The 18666-nt window shown below is 36.5% G+C and overlaps 1 protein-coding gene across 5 annotated transcripts in view; it reads left to right on the forward strand.

Moving 5' to 3' along the window:
- Positions 1–10595: 10595 nt before the first annotated feature.
- The window catches only part of LOC137634164 (anoctamin-5-like), a 500953-nt gene continuing 492882 nt past the window's right edge, over positions 10596–18666 (forward strand). For all 5 annotated transcript variants that reach the window (XR_011042462.1, XR_011042463.1, XM_068366420.1 and 2 more), the window contains exon 1: positions 10596–10674. Coding sequence is in view for 3 of the 5 variants with exons in the window: in XM_068366420.1 (XP_068222521.1) it covers positions 10611–10674 (64 nt within the window). In the remaining 2 variants the exon portion in view is untranslated. The remainder of the gene's footprint in view (positions 10675–18666) is intronic.

Below are 18666 nucleotides of genomic sequence, written 5' to 3' on the forward strand. Positions count from 1 at the left end.
TCTTTTCACTGTTTTCTTATGGTATGAGCAGTAGATACTTTATAATGTCACGACAAGACTTCATTTTGGTATCTGCCCTGATGCAAAGAGCTGTCTTGCCTTAATATAGCTTATTTTCGTTTTGGACAGATACTCAAATACCATAACATTAGTCAGGATACTGATATTGGAGTTTGGATAACTTTGAGGACTAGGAAGCTGATTTGTAACTGGAAAAATATACACATACATGGACTGTATGTATTCATGTGAAAATTGACGCACACACACACACACACACACACACATATATATATATATATATATATATATATATACGTGTATGTATGCATATATATATATATATATATATATTTATATACATATATGTATATGCGTATATATACATATATATAATATATATGTGTGTATATATATCAAGTGTGTTTATATGTGCACCCATATGTACTTTAGCATTAAACGAAATTATGGTTTTGTTTTGATTTTGAACATAATTTCATAATTGTCAGTCATTCATCACAAATCATTGCTTTAAAGCGTGTCTCTTTCATTCCTTTCCCTCCATTGTAAATGAATCATATTAATTTGTCTCTCTTCACATTTTGCGGGATTCCACAGGACGGCCTTCAGTCCCACGCCCGAGGTATTTATGGATCGATGGGGGTCGTGATTTATTCCGGTTAACATTTGAAGTTGAAACTTTCTATAAGTCCAGCAGAAAAGTGACTGCTATTTATTTACTGTTTTCTCTTCTTTGGTGGGATTTTGCCAATCGTTTGAATTTTCCTAAAGTGAATAAAGATATTAAAATCCTTAGGAGTGATCAAAGCTTCTAGAGAGAAGGGTGTTTTACCTGGAGCTTTTATGTATGTGTTTGTCTCTGGATGTCAGTGTCAAAGGAGAGAGAGAGAGAGAGAGAGAGAGAGAGAGAGAGAGAGAGAGAGAGAGAGAGAGAGAGAGAGAGAGAGATAAAATGATGAATATTATTTAATATTCAGTGAAGGGTTTTACTCTGGTCGGATGAGGATCAACTTGTCGAAGTCCTCGCATATTCAATTAGAATTTGTTGGTATACATTTTGACGAAGGACTGATCTCTCTCTCTCTCTCTCTCTCTCTCTCTCTCTCTCTCTCTCTCTCTCTCTCTCTCGAGCTGGGTAACTCATACTGTCGACAAACAATCGGATACCCAATTAACTGATCGAGTCAACAGAGGCACCGTAGGTTTTAAAGCAAACTCGCCTATTTCGAACACTGGCCTACTTTTCAATGAGCTGCGCACTTTAGTTACGAGAGAGAGAGAGAGAGAGAGAGAGAGAGAGAGAGAGAGAGAGAGAGAGAGAGAGAGAGAGAGAGAGAGAGAGAATCTAGTTTCCTGATGTTTGGCTGATCATTTTCAGATAGTAGAATTTCTGCCTTTATCTGAAAACATTCTTCAACTAGAGGGGCACTCACTAGAGCCCAGACCTACGCTGCGGAGGCTTATTTCTCGACCTTATGCTCGACCTTGACCTTGAATTTTGACCTTAACGTATTAATTGGCGTGGATTTTTATACACTCAAATATGAACCAAGTTTGAAGTCTGTGACAACGATGTCCAAACTTATGGTTTATTACGTGGATTGGACATTTTGCTGAACCATTACCTTGACCTTTGACCTTGATCTTTCAAAATTTAATGATTTTCAGCTTTTTACATAACAGTTAAACCCTGCAAGTTTCATTACGATTAAAATTGTGGCCAGGAAGCTGTTAAAAAATAAACACACAAACAGGGTCGAAAACATAACCTTCCTCCAACTTCGTTGGCGGCGGTAAAGAGATCATATTCTGATCTAAGGTTGAGTCAGTGGTTGTATACATGTTTCTTTTTCCAAATATGTAGTCACTGTTCAAATAGATCCATATCCGATAAAATCTAGCGTGAGTCTTCCTTGAGCTCCAAGTCTGGAGACATTGTTTAAATAGAATAATTTCTGATATAGATTTGGAGTCACCGTTGAAATAAATCACTCTCTAATGCAAATTGGAGTGATCTTTTTAAGAGATCCATTTCTAATCTAAATATTTAAGATTTTCGAAGATTGCTTTTAATGATCCACATTATGGAGCCGCTGTTCAAGTAGATCCATTTCTTTCTGAATCCGGATTCACGGCTCTGGATTACCTCACCGGTCACAGCGCTTGGACTCGTGCCAACATTTTTAAATTCAATCCAATCTGCAGTGAATGTTCTAAGAAATCCATCTCTAAACTAAACCTGAAGTCACTGTTCAAATAAAAAAAGTTGATGATCCAAATCTTGAGTTGCTATTTGAAGATTTCTTTTTTGATCTATGTATGGATTCAGTGGTCCCAGTTCCAAATCTTGAGCCCCATTAAAAGATATCCATATTCAAGTCTAAATATAAGTTTCCCGGGAAGCGGAAGCAATCATCTATTACTTCTACTGATAGTCAGCTTCACAGGCACAATGCAATTTCGTCAGATTATTTGGGAGTGCCAAGAATATAGATTTTTGGAAAATTTATTGTATAAGCAATCAGAAAACAATGTTTTCTCTGGCCCTGATACTTATATGGGCGTCATCTTGGATTTTACAAAATGCCTACCGTAAAAACATTTTCGTCACTATTTCAGCTTCTAAATAACCATGAAATATATTTTTACCCGCATTTACAGAACCAAGGAATCCAATGGTATCAAAATAAGCTAGATTCAACCACAAACATATTTATTTGAAATATTCCATTTCATTGAATGTTTTTAGTGTTCAGACATGAATTTTCCACTGTGGAGTGTCCATCAAGATACTACATTCACTTTATGTCAAAAATCGGTTTAATCTTGTCGGCAACCAAAACACTTTACATATTCTCACCATCATCGTCATCATCAGTTTCATGGTTGTTCTGTTTCCCCATCATTCTGACACTCCCAGCAAAGATTGGTGCAAGACAAGTTCTACGAGAACATCTGACAGAACAGTCTCTTTTTCCATTGACATCTAATCTATGATGGCCTTTGGATCTGGAAGGGCATCTGTCATGGTTGGTCTCAGCTGGTCATTAGTCTCCTTGTGATAGCCATTCTGCAGGGGATCCAACTGAGAATTCTGCAATGCTGGTTCTCATCTAATCTCTGATGGCCTTTGGATCTGGAAGGGCATATGTCATGGTTGGTCTCAGCTGGTCATTGGTCTCCTTGTGATAGCCATTCTGCAGGGGATCCAACTGAGAAGTCTGCAATGCTGGTTCTCATCTAATCTCTGATGGCCTTTGGATCTGGAAGGGCATCTGTCATGGTTGGTCTCAGCTGGTCATTGGTCTCCTTGTGATAGCCATTCAGCGGGGGATCCAACTGAGAATACTGCAATGGAGGCCTGTCCCCACATCTGGCTTGGTTTTGGACTTTCAGGACCTGTTGTCTCAGAGCTCCAACTTGAAAGTGTAGGAGGTAACTTGTCATGTTCTGCCATATGCTTGCAGAAGAGATGTAATCGCAGTTCATAGATGGCCTTGATGTAGATGCCTCTGGGCATGATATAAGCCTACTGTAATGATTAGACCGCTAGATAGACATGTCCTTGTTGTCGGTGCTTGATATGACCAAAAGACTAATTTGTTCTTTGAAATTATTAAGTATTTTGCAGCCATTGGATTCTTTTGCCTTGGAAGTGGTAGTTTAGTTGTCAAAATTGAAGGTCTAGGCTGATTAGAACCTCAGATTTTGCCAGAAATCTTTTCCATGATAGCCATATTGTAAAATCAAAGGAGTCCATATAAGACTCGTGACAAATGGAAAAATTGTGTTTCCGATTGCTTATACTTTGAGGTTTCCAAAAATGTAGTTTCCATACTCCTTAAAATACAAATAAAGTGAATCTGACTATAATTGTATATTCGATTTTCTTTGTTGTTGAGCTTATTCATTGGAAAGCATTACATCATCTTTCCCTGTCGTGTGGGCGTTTTGTATCGTTGATTTTTTTTTCTTTTTTTTTTTTGGTAGTGTTATTTGTTGGTTGATGATATCACAGCTGGTGCATTCTTTAGGTTCTTGTGGAAAAAGACTATATTTTAGAGGTTTTGTATCGGTTCTCATTAGGTCCATCAGCCCGGCTCCTTTTATGGGTTTCTAAAACCTGGGTTTCCTTTGTTACTACTCTATTATTATACTGTAAAGTAAATATGACTCTTCTGTTAGTAGTATCGTCATGACGAAACCTTTTCTACCATATGATACGAAATTACTTTCCCTCTCTATTGATGAAAGAAAAATTGAAGTAAAAATGTTTTACAATATTTTCTTAGAAAAATTGCTACTACTTATTATAAAGTGGTTTGAGGAGCAGAGACTCCACCACTGGAATTTTTTCATACTTGCATTTTTTCTGACTTACAATATCTTCCTTCGTTGTAAAGCTTCTACCCCCTCCCTCCCGCCCTCCTTCCGGCAGGGACTAGAAAGGGTATTAGGTTACCCGTCCCTTTACCTGCCATTCCTCTCAAAAAAATAAATGAAGAAATGTAATATTGATTTGCGGCTTCTCCTGTATCCACACTTCTTTTTAAAATTTTATAAAAGATTCATCATCTCTCTTACATCGAGTCAATACAAGAAAGACACGTAGATGGCATTTCTATCTTTATTTTCTTTTCCTAATTTATGATTAAATTACGCACTTATTCAAACGTGGGTGATTGATAAATTACTCAACTTTTATTTTTTTTTATAGGAAACTACATATTTTTCACTGTGGAAATGCGTGAAATTTCTAATTTTACTATAATTAATAATTTACTCTCGTGGTGGCCTTTATGAACGTCATTAGATAGACAGTTTTCTTCATAGTCTTTCATCATCTTGATTTCCATTTCACACAGACTCAGAAAAGGGCCCCTTTTTGAAGATACCTCTTACAAATGGATATCTTACCCTAGATAATATAGACATAAGATAATACCGTAGAAAAAAATATTTTAAGATATCACACATTATCTGCGCTTGTTAGTTATCCTAAGTTTTGAGTAGCTGTTTATTTCACTAATCGTAATCTCTTTTGATGGAGCTGATGATGACCGAACATGAGCATGATCTTATGATATGAATTTTTTTGGGGATTTGTTATCTCTATATTATAAAATCTATAACCATTTATATTTACATCTCAGCACATAACACTCCAAATTTTTGTAATTTCCAAATCTCTATTTAGTTTATCCATAAATTTTAGTCACTCATTGCTGAACTTCTCTTAAGTGGGTTACAAAATAAAAGAAAAAACGATTGATACAATTGGGTGGAAATGATTGATAAGCTATGATGAATTATTGCAGCACTTGAATTTATATATATTTTTATTATTGTCTTCCTTTGAATTGGTCGATTAAATACGAGAGAGAGAGAGAGAGAGAGAGAGAGAGAGAGAGAGAGAGAGAGAGAGAGAGAGAGAGAGAGAGAGAGAGAGAGAGAGAGAGGTTAAATCTAGAAAACTCAATTAGAAGTTTTACTCGTAAATGCTCTTATCTATAGTAATGTGTGAGGCACCGTGAGGTGATAACTGAGAGGCGAGGTTGATGCAACTAAACCTTATTGAACAAATATCGAACATAAATACTAGGACTTGGGAGCAAGAACGTCACAAAAATAAAAAAAAGAATTAAACATGAGCTATCATGCTTGTACAGGTTGGTTTATTAACAGTGCAGGGAAGAGCGAGTGATAAGATAAAGCAAAACCGTTACAGTGTACGAGCGTGCATGAAACACGTGCGGTACGTGGCCGCCCCCCTTAAAATGACATACATGGGACATAGGACGCCCTGCTCTTGAGAGGCGTACTGAAGGCGGGTCATCTGGCAGACAATATGCAGGTTTTAGGTGATTAATGGAGACCCAGTCATCTTTGCCACGAATCTTGATGAAGAAAGCCTTCGGCTACGATGGATCACGAGGAAAGGTCACATGTAAGGGGGAGTTGTCAGTGCCTTGCTAGTTCCGTTGCGCAGGAAAATGTGCATTGCTGAGTGCAGATCTGTCGGTATGTGTTACTTCATGGGGGCTTGTTTGTAAATCTGGCAGCAAGGAGTATATTTTCCCACAATGTGACCTAGGCGCTGGAGGTTATCAGAGGAGGTTGTAGATGGAATAAATTTGGCAGAAACGACCAACGGGTCGCCATACAACATTTCAGCTTCCGAGACATCCAGGGTGTCTTTAGGAGTTGTTTTTAATCCCAGTAGGACCCAGGGAAGCTGATTAAACCAGGTGGAATCATTGCAGCAGTACAACAAAGCTACTTTAAAGGTACAGTGAAATAATTCAACCATTCCCTTGGCAGCAGGTTTGTTGGCGGTTGTTTGATGTAGGGTGATGCCCGGGAGATTCACTAATGATGTCCACAATTGAGGTGAAAGTGGTACCCCTGTCAGAAGTGATATGTTCAGGGATACCGAATCTCACTATCCACCGTGAGAGTAAGGCAAATGTACATGAGACAGATGTTGCCCTTTCCATGGGAATGGCTTTAGGCCGAGTGAAGCGGTCAATGACAGTAAACAGGCAACAATGTCCTTGTTTTGTGGGTAGGGGACCTACTTCATTGACGTGAATGTGGGTAAACAACGCTGAGGTTGAGGAAATTGCCCACACCTGAATCCACGTGTTGATGTTCTTTTGAGGTTTGGCATGAAATACATACGCGGACACAATCCTTAGCACTTTTACTAATGCTGCGCTAAATGAACTTTGTCTTCAGTATCTGTGCAGTGGATTGTTTTGAGGGATGTGAAAGGCCATGAATGAAATCAAATACCTGACGGCGTATGGGAGCAGGTATTCATGCTTTTAATCTACCAGTACTGACATTACAGAGGAGGGTGGCGTTGGAGTCGTTGAGGGGGATGTCTTTCTAATGGAGGGATGTGCAGGATGTAATACATGCTTGGTACTCTGGATCTTTTCATTGGGCTTCTGCCAAGGCGTTGTAATCTAATCCCAGATGAATAGCAGCCAATGTGTTTCTTGGCAGGGTGTAGGCAACAGGATTCCTTTCCCAAGGACCTGTTGAAAGGGACAATTGTATTCAGCCATGGTAGAGAGATGTCGCGGTTGACAGGCGGACCAAGCATTGGACCGTTGAGTGAAGGTGTGCACCAGAGTGGTACGTGCGAATGACGAAGGTTGTACTTTCTAAGAAGGGAGTAAGGGGCGGACAGCCAAGTGCACTGCCAGCAATTTGTGGTTGAAGGTAGAGTAGCAGGATTCTACCTTGAACAGTTTTCTACTGAAGGAGGCCAATGGGCGGGGCGAGCTGTTGACGATCTGTTAGAGTACTGCACCAATAGGGACATTGCTGCCATTGGTGGAGAGACAGAGAGGGGGATGTAGCACAAAAAAAGTGAGAGCACCAAAAGATCCGGAGCCAGAAGCCTGAACGGGCAGACACTGGGGGCCCTGTCATCTTGATATGGTGATAAATACCATGTTTGGTGGGAATCCTGGGTGTTTGGCGAAGTTCTGGACCAAGGACTTCTAGGTACGACGTGAGGAGGTGGACGTAGGTATCCGTGGGTGCGCTGAGGTGAAGAGCGAGGTCGGAAGGGGCGGGCTGAAGAGGTGTTGACGATTCCTAGCCTGGGTTGACTAGGTGCCAGAGAAAAACACGAACTTGGAGGAGGAAATGCGAGAGGAAATCCGCACAGAGAATTTTCAATGTCATGTCAGTGACGAGACTTCCATTGATATTGGCGCTTCCAAACGATAATTTGAGGGTTCTGAACTCGTGGGTGGGATTGCAGATCCATTGGCAGCTACCAGGCAGACATCAGCAGGCTTTGACATACTATATCATATCCTAGAGAGTGGCCTTGGTAGAAGTCGTGTCTACCAAAAATCGTATGCCAGTACCTGCATCATGTAAAAAAGAAAAGATTAGTGACAGGGGAGGCAACCACCACAAGTGATGGTCTACTTACATTTTTTTGGCCACCAACAACCATTTGCACATTCCTTTTCAGCATCTTCGAATATGCAGTGGTAGTAGTATAACTGCGGCCGATGGGCGTCAGTAAGTGACTGTAGAGGTCATTAGCTGGGGCATGAGCGAGTGGTGGCATATGTGGGTGGTGGGCGGCTTTGTCACCGCTCAGACGCGTCATGCGGTGGCCATCTGTGTCCAACTGCATTCACGTCAGCTTCAGTCAATGTTGAATAGTTGTCCTCTTCGTAAGGTGTGGAGGTGTTGATGGAGGTCTTGAATGTGGTGAAATGGCTGTCCAGAAAGGCATTGACTTTGGTCATCAGGTCCTTCATGGGCAAGGTATTGATATCAGGGATGGCAGCGCGTACAGGTTCGGGTAGGCGTTGTACCCAAAGGGCGTGATGTAGGTTCACCTGCCAAGGAGAGCCGTCTGCGGCAGGTTGCAGGCAAGCAATACTGGTCATTTCTTTGAGAGCGGGCAAAGCCTTTTAGTCCCCCAGCGATTGTTGAGAGAGTTGAAAAAGTTTGGCTATACGGGCAGCTGGCGATGATGAATACTGCTCCAGGAAGTATATTTTTAGGGTGCTGTATGCCGTTGGGGTGTCCCCTTGGTCGCAAAGCCAATTTGAGATTTCCGGGAAAGTGTCCTCGAGGTTTGCCGCGAGAACATAGTCTGCTTTGGTGCTTGAGCGAGTTACGCCCTTAGTGCAAAACTGGACCTCGGCGTGGTAAAACCAGGTTAATGCCTCTGTACTGGCAAAGGGTGTTAGTTTCATAGGTGTGCCGTTGATAGAAGAGTCATGGTCGGAGGGCAGCATCATCAAACAGTAAGACACAGCAGTGAGGTGGAAGGCGGGAGGGAGCTGGACACTCCGCTGGTCACCAATATGCGAGGAGCCGTTAGGTGATAACTAAGAGGCGAGGTGAGCTTAAATGCCAGGATTTGCGGGCAAGGATGTCACATGAAATAAAACAAAACTAAACATGAGCTATCAAGCTTATGCAAGTTGGTTTATTAACAGTGCAGGGAAGAGCGAGTGATAAGATAACAAAACAAAACCGTATGTTGCATAAAGATGTTCATAATTCTGCCTATCCTTTGCTTTCAGATCTTCTTAGACAGTACCATCTTGTACGTAGTACTAGGTAAAAGTCTTGTTTTCTCCACTGTAAGGTTCAACATTGCAGCTTATTCTAGAAGTTTTATTCCAGGTTTGACCAGATTGTGAAATGACCTTCGTAATCAGGCAGTTGAATCGGTGGAACTTCAGAAGTTCAAACTTGTAAGGAATGTTTTTGGGTTGAACAGGCTGACATGAGTTTCTCATCATAGTTTATATATGACAGATCTCTTTTAATGTTGTTACTGATCTTAAGATATTTTTTATTTATTATTCATTATTTATCATATAGTTTATTTCCTTTCCTCTCTGCAGTAATTTTTCCTGTTGGAGCCCTTGGGCTTATAGCATCATGCTTTTCCAACTAGGATTGTATCATAGAGTATTAATAAAAATGATATATACATATATATATATATGTATATATATATATATATATATATATGCTTGTGTGTGTTGGAGTGTATATATTTGTTTATCTTTGATATATATATATATATATATATATATATTTATTTATTTATTTATATATACATATTTAAACACACACACACACGTACACTCACACACACACACACACACATATATATATATATATATATATATATATATATATATATATATATATATATATTCATATATATATATATACACATACATACATACATACATACATATATCATGTGTCTTCTTAATTCATATTTTACTTACTACATTTTCAGCGAGTATTAAAAATGGCAAATTTCACAATATTTTAAAAATAGCTTGTTAGAAATTTGACCTACATTAATGCTTAATAAGATTTTTCTTTTCAATTAACGTTAGGAAACCAATTTATTATAGTCTGGTTGGAAATGATCGTCGCGTGAAGTGAATTAAAAGGTAAATGGCTGAGAAAAGACTTTCCCTTTAAGACGTTCGAGAATTTTCGACAGTCGATACGTTCCTTATAGTCCTTGACATTCTGGAAAGATTAAACTTGGAACATCGTATGAGCCTCGGTATTCCATGCCATGGTTCTCTGCTGAGAAATTCCTTGAGGTTTCTTTGAATCCTTGAGATCGTTTTATTGCACTGACAAGTGTTGATGTGAACACCTAGATCGTGGATGCTCAGACGTAATTTGTAAAACTTCGCGGCATAAAAAATTTAAAGTACAAATTAAATATTAGCTGTGAAATGTCATTTTCCAGACATGCTGCTTGGTGTGTATTGATGTTACCAGACTTGAAAATATTGAGAGAACTTCCGTAACAAGAGGTGTGTCTCTAGGTGCCACTTCCGCAGGAGAAGCAGAAGCAATGACATAATACTTCCAGGACAGATCCAGCTTAAAATGTTATTTTTGGCAAATGTGTGATAGCGATTGACCTTGAAGAAAAGAAAATCGTGTAAAGGAGACTGTAAAGTTGACAAAGACTTGTAAGAAGAGAGTTTCTGTGCCTCATAATTGAGAAGTTTGCATTTTTGAAAGCGAAGGAAGAGATTGCCAAATTGAAAGGCACGATGGATGCCATGTTCCAGTTATACAGCGCTTACAGAAATATCATGACAGAGCAGCGCAAAAAAGGTAAGTGCTGATTGCTCTAGTTAAGCAGCGATGACCGTTAATCTATAGCCGTTCTCAACTAATATATTTTCGTAGATTAGTATAGGAATTATTGTACGATACGGCTGGATCCTAAAATGGATTGTCTTATCTGATGAATAGCTTATAACATCGTAACCAAAAAAAAAAAAAAAAAAAAAAAAAAAAAAAAAAAACTCTGCCAGGAGTGGAAACGATACGATGAGTATTTGTTAGATAAATGCCATATTAGCTGACATTATGCCAACGTTTTAAATAAAGACGTGATAAACTGGGAGATAGGTAAGAATGACCTTTAAAGTGAATTTTAACCTGAATTACGGATGCTATCAACTGCATCTATGCATATAACGGATGTTGCTTATTAAGCAATACCTGTCTATACAAAACGTGAGTAATATATCTTTGTTTGTCTTTATTTGATTCAGCAGTTTTTTAATGTAATTTAAAGGTATATATCGTGTTTACTCGGGTGACCTTCAAAGGTTTTTCAAGGACCAAGAGTCCGTGATGGCATAAGATCAACTTATTCAAAAGAACTTTTGGGACACCGCGTTAGCTAGTACGAAATAGTAAGATTTTTGACAAAAACGTGTTTTTCTAAATACTGTTTTTTTCACATCAAATATGAAGGACGAAACTTATTTTAGGTTTTATTAAGGAAATATGTACAGTATGTTGTTGAGATTTTTTATCTGATCTCCAATATTATTCAGATTTATGGATACGTTCATAACGGATGTTGAAAAACAATATTTTCATTTATCCTACATTATTATATGGTAAACTTATTATTATTATTATTATTATGATTATTATTATTATTATCATTATTATTATTATTATTATTATTATTATTATTATTATTATTATTACAGCTGCTGTTGTTGTTTAATTGCTTATTGATCCTCATTAACAGATGGTTTTTTATTATACCACTGTGTTGGCCTTCTTTAGATGAATTTTAACACTGAGCTTAGTAGTTATATACTGGCAGATATATTATGAAAAGAATCGGATAGTTTTCAGGGTTAAAGGCAATTGTACCCCACTTTGAGAAGGACTTTCTATATTTTATCTTCAAAATGCTGTTTTGCTTAAAAAAAAAAAAAAAAAAAAAAAAAAAAAACTTATTAGATATCAAGTCATGAACAGTTCTCTGGAGTTTAATTTTTTACCGAAGTGTAGGGGTTATGAAACAGTTTTATGCCAGATAGTACATTTTGGTGTAGCGAAACGTATTGAAAATCTTCCTTTTATTTAAGGGACAATCTGCCATCCTGTATGTTAAACATTTTAGCTTTTATGAGGAAAGCCTAGGGACGCTAACAGGAAATTGCTATAGATTTCAAACAAGTGTTACTGCAAGATTGTAATCATATTGCATCATAGATTTCAAACAAGTGTTACTGCAAGATTGTAATCATATTGCATCATAGATTTCAAATAAGTGTTACTGCAAGATTGTAATTATATTGCATCAGTCCCAACTTGATATTTGGTTGCTTAGCGAACTCGTCAGTCATTCACAGTTTGTGGGTCTGAATTTAGAGCTGCGCTCACGGCTTGATAGATATTTAGGAATTCGACCCTGCCATCCTTGTGAGGTATGGCTCAAGTTGCCGAGTTCTCAATAACCAATAGTATGTTCTCTCTTGTCCTAACTTGTGTGAATAGGGGTCTTAGACACAGATCAATAATTGTTTGCTTTATATATTCGGTCTCTCAAACGTTATGCGACTGTGCAAAGTTCTTGGCTGTTCATGATCACCTTTTAATTTCAAACTGTTTGGTTCCAAGTAAATTAGAATTTTTATTCTTACCCTGTCTAGGAATAGTCTTGGGGACTCGGAAAACTGTTTTCCTTTGTAGGGAATGAATGATTTTTTCCAGTCTTTTTCTATGGTTTTCAGCGGAAGTTAGTACTTTCTGTAGCTATTCAGGCTCCTACAGAGATCTAAATTTGATTGTGCGAGAACCTTTTATTACCAGTTAATAAACCGTAACAAAAGGAAATTTATTGATACGTTGATGTTGTTCCCTACTCCCTCTCCGGGACCTTATTTTTTTTTTCTATTTTTTTTTTTTTTTTTTTTTTGCAGCTGCACTTGATAATTCTAAACATTTAGGTCATAGTTGGTGTTACCTTAGACTTCAAGTATACTTCTTAAACTTGAAAATGAATTATGCAATGTTGATAGAAACCGCTATTATTCTTAAAGGTTTTTATATTTACAGAGATAAGGGCACTAACGATATCTGCTTCAGATTTTTTGGTTGGTCATTGTTGGAATACTGCTCATCTTCCTTGAAGCCACAAACTTCCTAAGATCATTATGTTTGAAACAAGATCCCATTTTTCCAAACACTTTTAACCACGAGTTTAGACCGTCACGGAAAGATATCCTATTTTACCATCATTCAACCGTCCTGCTTCACCAGGAGACTTCCATTAAAATCTCATGAGCCTGTGCCATAATAATTAGTACGTGCTACTCGCTATTCAGGGTTTCATTATCCACGTTCTGTTCTTTGTAAGTTTGAAAGGAACTGCATTAATGAAATGCAGCTATAAAACCTTAGTTTTTGAACTAGTATTTCTGCTTTGTATTTGAATATTTACTTCTTTATGAACGTAAATTTACATGTTTTTCCCTTTTCAACATTTTCTGGTTCTTCACAAAAAAGCCTTCTTTGGAGACTTCATCTCTTTATAAATGGGCTTTCATTCTTTTATAAAATTATGTATATAGATAATATTGAAAATGATAATTATAATGATAGGATTGGAACATTAATCATGAAATATAAAGATATATTTTCTTTAAAATACAAATAATCTTATTATAACAGTCCGGAAGTTCAAAGAACACGAAAGATACAGTCGCCAGTGTACTTTTTTATTTGTTTATTTATCCAGTTTATTAACCAGTGATTTTTTAAAAGAGGATTCACTAGAATTCTCAAGGAAGCCAGTGATGTCAAGAGCTTATTAAGCTCATCACTACCAAAAGTAGACTGATGATGTGAATTGTCTAAAGGAGGAGTGTCATTATCACTGTCACCTCCCCCTATAATTAACTAAACTAATTTTCTGTGGCCTTTCCCATGAACTAACAGTATGTTTACTTTCCACCTTGACCTTAAAATCATAATAGATGATGAAATATTGGTTTATGGTTATGATGTCAAGCCACCAATTGTCACAGTATATGTAGTCATTATGACTAAAAAAAAATGATACCCGATTAGATGTAAAAATACTGATGAATAAAATTTTTTTCACTGGAATGGCCCTGTTGATTGGTCATGAGTGGACACATTTAAAGGACTAATTGCCAAGGTCAATTTCTAGCCTAAATGCTGTCGTGTGACAATGCACTCGCTTATGCTTACAGCCGGCATAGACATCTTTTTTTTTTCTTAAGCAAGATATAAGAAAACTTTGGTGCATTATCTGTTCTACTTTCCTTATTTTATGCATTTTGCATATGTAATATATTTGAAAGCTTCCATATTGAGTTGCTGATTTCAAATGATGGAAAAGATAAAAATATTACCCTGAAACTTGCAAACACATCACACATGCCCCAGACCTGGAATTCATCTAGGGACCTTTGTGCCAGCAGTGCATTGAAGTACTGCACTTTGAAGAACGAAAGTTGCGTATAATTGTATTTAAGATGGCAACGCGAAAAGTATCTGTCAGAAGAAAATTTGAGGCCGTTGCTGGATAACTGTAAACAATCTTAAAATTGGGGTACAATACAAAACGTTGATTCAATGACAGAGAAGCTCAGACGAAATGCTATACCACTATTATAGAGGGTAAGCGGGGGTTGTTCAGAGATTGAAAAAAGGGCAGCAAGGGGTCTTCAACCCTCTTATTGACGGTTTGATTAGACACATCGATGAGTCGACTGCTCTCGCCCTAATAAACAACGCCGTCATTACCCTTCTATGGACTGCAAATGCTCGTCCGGTTGGCCAGCAGGAAAGGGTTGTTGTTAAGGTCATGTTAGTATACATTGACCAGTTTCTCCGAGAACTTCCGGATCAAATTGTTCTTCTCAATGCTCTCAGACACTGATTAGTTCTGGAGAGGTACTTTTACACAGTAGTACGTATTAATTTCCTTTTTTGTTTGAAAATTTCTTTTGCTACAATATCTGTGCAAGAAGACAAACTTGAAGCGGAGAAAAAAAGCTTAATTTTACCTTTAAAAAACTACAGCAATTTTTAAACGAAAAGTTTTAAAGCATATTTCTGAATAGTTAGGCTGTCTCATTTACAATTGAAAATATGACACTCAATCGTTTAAATTTTAAGTATTTTCGGAAGCCTTAATTCACTCAAAGTAGATTAAAAGTCTTTCACTGTCATTCGTCTAAATCATAAGTATTTTCGGAAGCCTTGATTCATTCAAACTAGACTTTAAGTCTTTAACTGGCAAAAGACAAGATTTTAAATATCTCTTTGGAAATCTTAATTCACTAGGCCATGGCTTATAAGTATTTCGGAGAGTTTTCATGCACTCTAACGTAACTAAAACTCTATTTCTGACAAACGACAAGAATAAGTATTTCTGGATATTATAAATAATTTATATACGGTTGAAAATCTTTCTATCAAACAGCAAGATTTTAAGTATCTTTTTGGATAGTTTGTCTTGCTAATGCACGGTCGAAAGACGGTACTGTTATGGACAACCCTTACACGACTTACAATTGCTATCAACTGGTAAGGTTTTAAGTATTTTTGGAAACCTTACCACCCTTATACCACTTACAGATGCTATTAACTAACATTTTTCGAAGTATTTTTGATAAGCCTGTCACCCTTACACGAGTTACAGTTGCTATTAAATGTACAGGTTTTGAGATTTTTTTTTTCTAAATCTTATCACCCTTATACGACTTACAGTTGCTACTAACAAGGTTTTTGTTTTAAGTATCTTAAACTTCATCATCCTTATACGACTTACAGTTGACAAGGTTTTAAGTATTTCTGAAAACCTTACCACCCTTATATGACTTACTGTTGCTATCAAGTGACAAGGTTTTAAGTATTTTTGAAAACTTTATCACCCTTACACGACTTACAGTTGCTATTAACTGACAAAGTTTTAAGTATTTTTGAAAACCTTATCACCGTTACACGGGTTATAGTTGCTATTAAGTGACAAGGTTTTAAGTATTTTTTAAAACCTTATCACCCTTACACGAGTTACAGTTGCTATGAAGTGACATGGTTTTGAGTATTTTTTAAAACCTTATCACCCTTACACGAGTTACAGTTGCTATGAAGTTGAATCCTAACATAACTCAAAGTATGATTGTAAGTAGGTCAAGGACGATGGCTCCTCAATATCCGGTTCTCAGTATTGATAATTTCTTGAAATTTGTATGACTTTTAGAATTTTAGGGTGTGATTCTCGACAGCAAATTTACTTTTGAGAAACACATTAGGTCTGTGTCTTCTTCAATTGCACAAAAAATTGGCTTATTGAGAAAGTCTTACAAGATTTTCGGTGATCAATCTATTCTGAAGAACTGTTTTAATTCTTTCATTCTGCCTTGTTTTGAGTATTGTTCTCCTGTCTGGTGTTCAGCTGCTGATTCTCATCTTAATTTGTTGGACAGAAACTTACTGTCTATTAAATTTCTTATTCTTGATCTGGATATTAATCTTTGGCACCGTCGTTCAATTAGTTCATTATGCATGTTGCATAAGATTTTTCATAACTCTGTCCATCCTTTACATTCAGATCTCCTTGGACAATTCTATCCAGTTCGTTATACTAGGCAAGCAGTTAATTCTAATAGCCAGGCCTTCTCCATCATGAGGCTCAATACTACACAGTATTCTAGAAGTTTTATTCCAGCTGTTACCAAGTTGTGGAATGATCTTCCTAATCGGGTAGTTGAATCAGTAGAACTTCAAAAGTTCAAAGTTGGAGCAAATGTTTTTATGTTGACCAGGCTGACATGAGTCTTTTTATAGTTTATATATGACATATCTGTTTTTGACGTTAATAGTTTATATAGGACATATCTGTTTTGACCTTGTTACTGTTTTTAGAATGATTTATTGTTGATTTATTCTCATCACTTATTTATTCCTTATTTCCTTTCCTCACTGGGCTATTTTTCCCTATTTGAGCCCTTGGGCTTATAGCATCTTGCTTTTCCAACTAGGGTTGTAGCTTGGCTAGTAATAATAATAATAATAATAATAATAATAATAATAATATTAAGTGACAAGATTTAAAGTATCTTTTAATACCTTACCTCACCCTTACACGACTTACAATTGCTATTAACTGACAAGGTTTTAAGTATTTTTGAAAACCTTATCACCCTTACACGAATTACAGTTGCTGTTAAGTGACAAGGTTTAAAGTATTTTTTAATACCATACCTCACCCTTACACGACTTACAATTGGTATTAACTGACAAAGTTTTAAGTATTTTAGAAAACCTTATAACCCTTGCACGAGTTACAGTTGCTATTAAGTGACAAGGTTTTAAGTATTTTTTAAAATCTTATCACCCTTACACGACTTGCAGTTGCTATTAAGTGACAAGGTTTTAAGTATTTTTGAAAATCTTATGACCCTTACACGACTTACAGTTGCTATTAATTGTTATTATTATTATTATTATTATTATTATTATTATTATTATTATTATTATTATTATTATTAGCCAAGCTGAAACCCTAGGTGGAAAAGCAAGATGCTATTAGCCGAAGGGCTCCAACAGGGAAAAATAGCCCAGTGAGAAAGGAAGTAAGGAAATAAATAAATGATGAGAAAAAATTAACTAATTATTAAAAAAACAGTAACAACATCAAAAAACACATATGTCATATAAACTATAAAAAGACTTATGACAGCCTGTTCAACATAAAAACATTTTCTGCAACTTTGAACTTTTGAAGTTCTACTGATTCAACTACCCGATCAAGAAGATCATTCCACATCTTGGTCATAGCTGGAATAAAACTTCTAGAATACTGTGTAGTATTGAGCTCATAGTATAGAAGGTCTGACTATTAGAATTAACTGCCTGCCTAGTATTACGAACAGGATGGAACTGTAAAGGAAGATCTGAATGTAACAAGGTTTAAAGTATTTTTGATAACCTTATCACCCTTACAAGACTTACAGTTGCTATCAAGTGACAAGGTTTTAAGTATTTTTGAAAACCTTATCACCCTTACACGACTTACAGTTGCTATTAAGTGACAAGGTTTTAAGTATTTTTAAAACCTTATCATCCTTACATGACTTACAGTTGCTATTAAATGACAAGGTTTCAAGTCTTTTTGAAAACCTTATCACCCTTACACGACTTACAGTTGCTATTAAGTGACAAGGTATTAAGTATTTTTGAAAACCTTTTCACCCTTACACAACTTACAGTTGCTATTAAGTGACAAGGTTTTAAGTATTTTTGAAAACCTTTTCACCCTTACACGACTTACAGTTGCAATTAAGTGACAAGGTATTAAAGTATTTTTGAAGACCTTTTCACCCTTACACAACTTACAGTTGCTATTAAATGACAAGGTTTTAAGTATTTATGAAAACATTATCACCCTTACACGACTTACAGTTGCTATTAAATGACAAGGTTTTAAGCATTTTTGAAAACCTTATCACCCTTACACGACTTACAGTTGCTATTAAATGACAAGGTTTTAAGTATTTTTTAAAACCTTATCACCCTTACACAAGTTACAGTTGCTATTAAGTGACAAGGTTTTAAGTATTTTTGAAAATCTTATGACCCTTACACGACTTACAGTTGCTATTAATTGTTATTATTATTATTATTATTATTATTATTATTATTATTATTATTATTATTATTATTATTATTATTATTATTAGCCAAGCTGAAACCCTAGGTGGAAAAGCAAGATGCTATTAGCCGAAGGGCTCCAACAGGGAAAAATAGCCCAGTGAG

Source organism: Palaemon carinicauda, chromosome 44 (genome assembly GCF_036898095.1).
Source record: "Palaemon carinicauda isolate YSFRI2023 chromosome 44, ASM3689809v2, whole genome shotgun sequence".
Taxonomy (NCBI): Eukaryota; Metazoa; Arthropoda; class Malacostraca; order Decapoda; family Palaemonidae; genus Palaemon; species Palaemon carinicauda.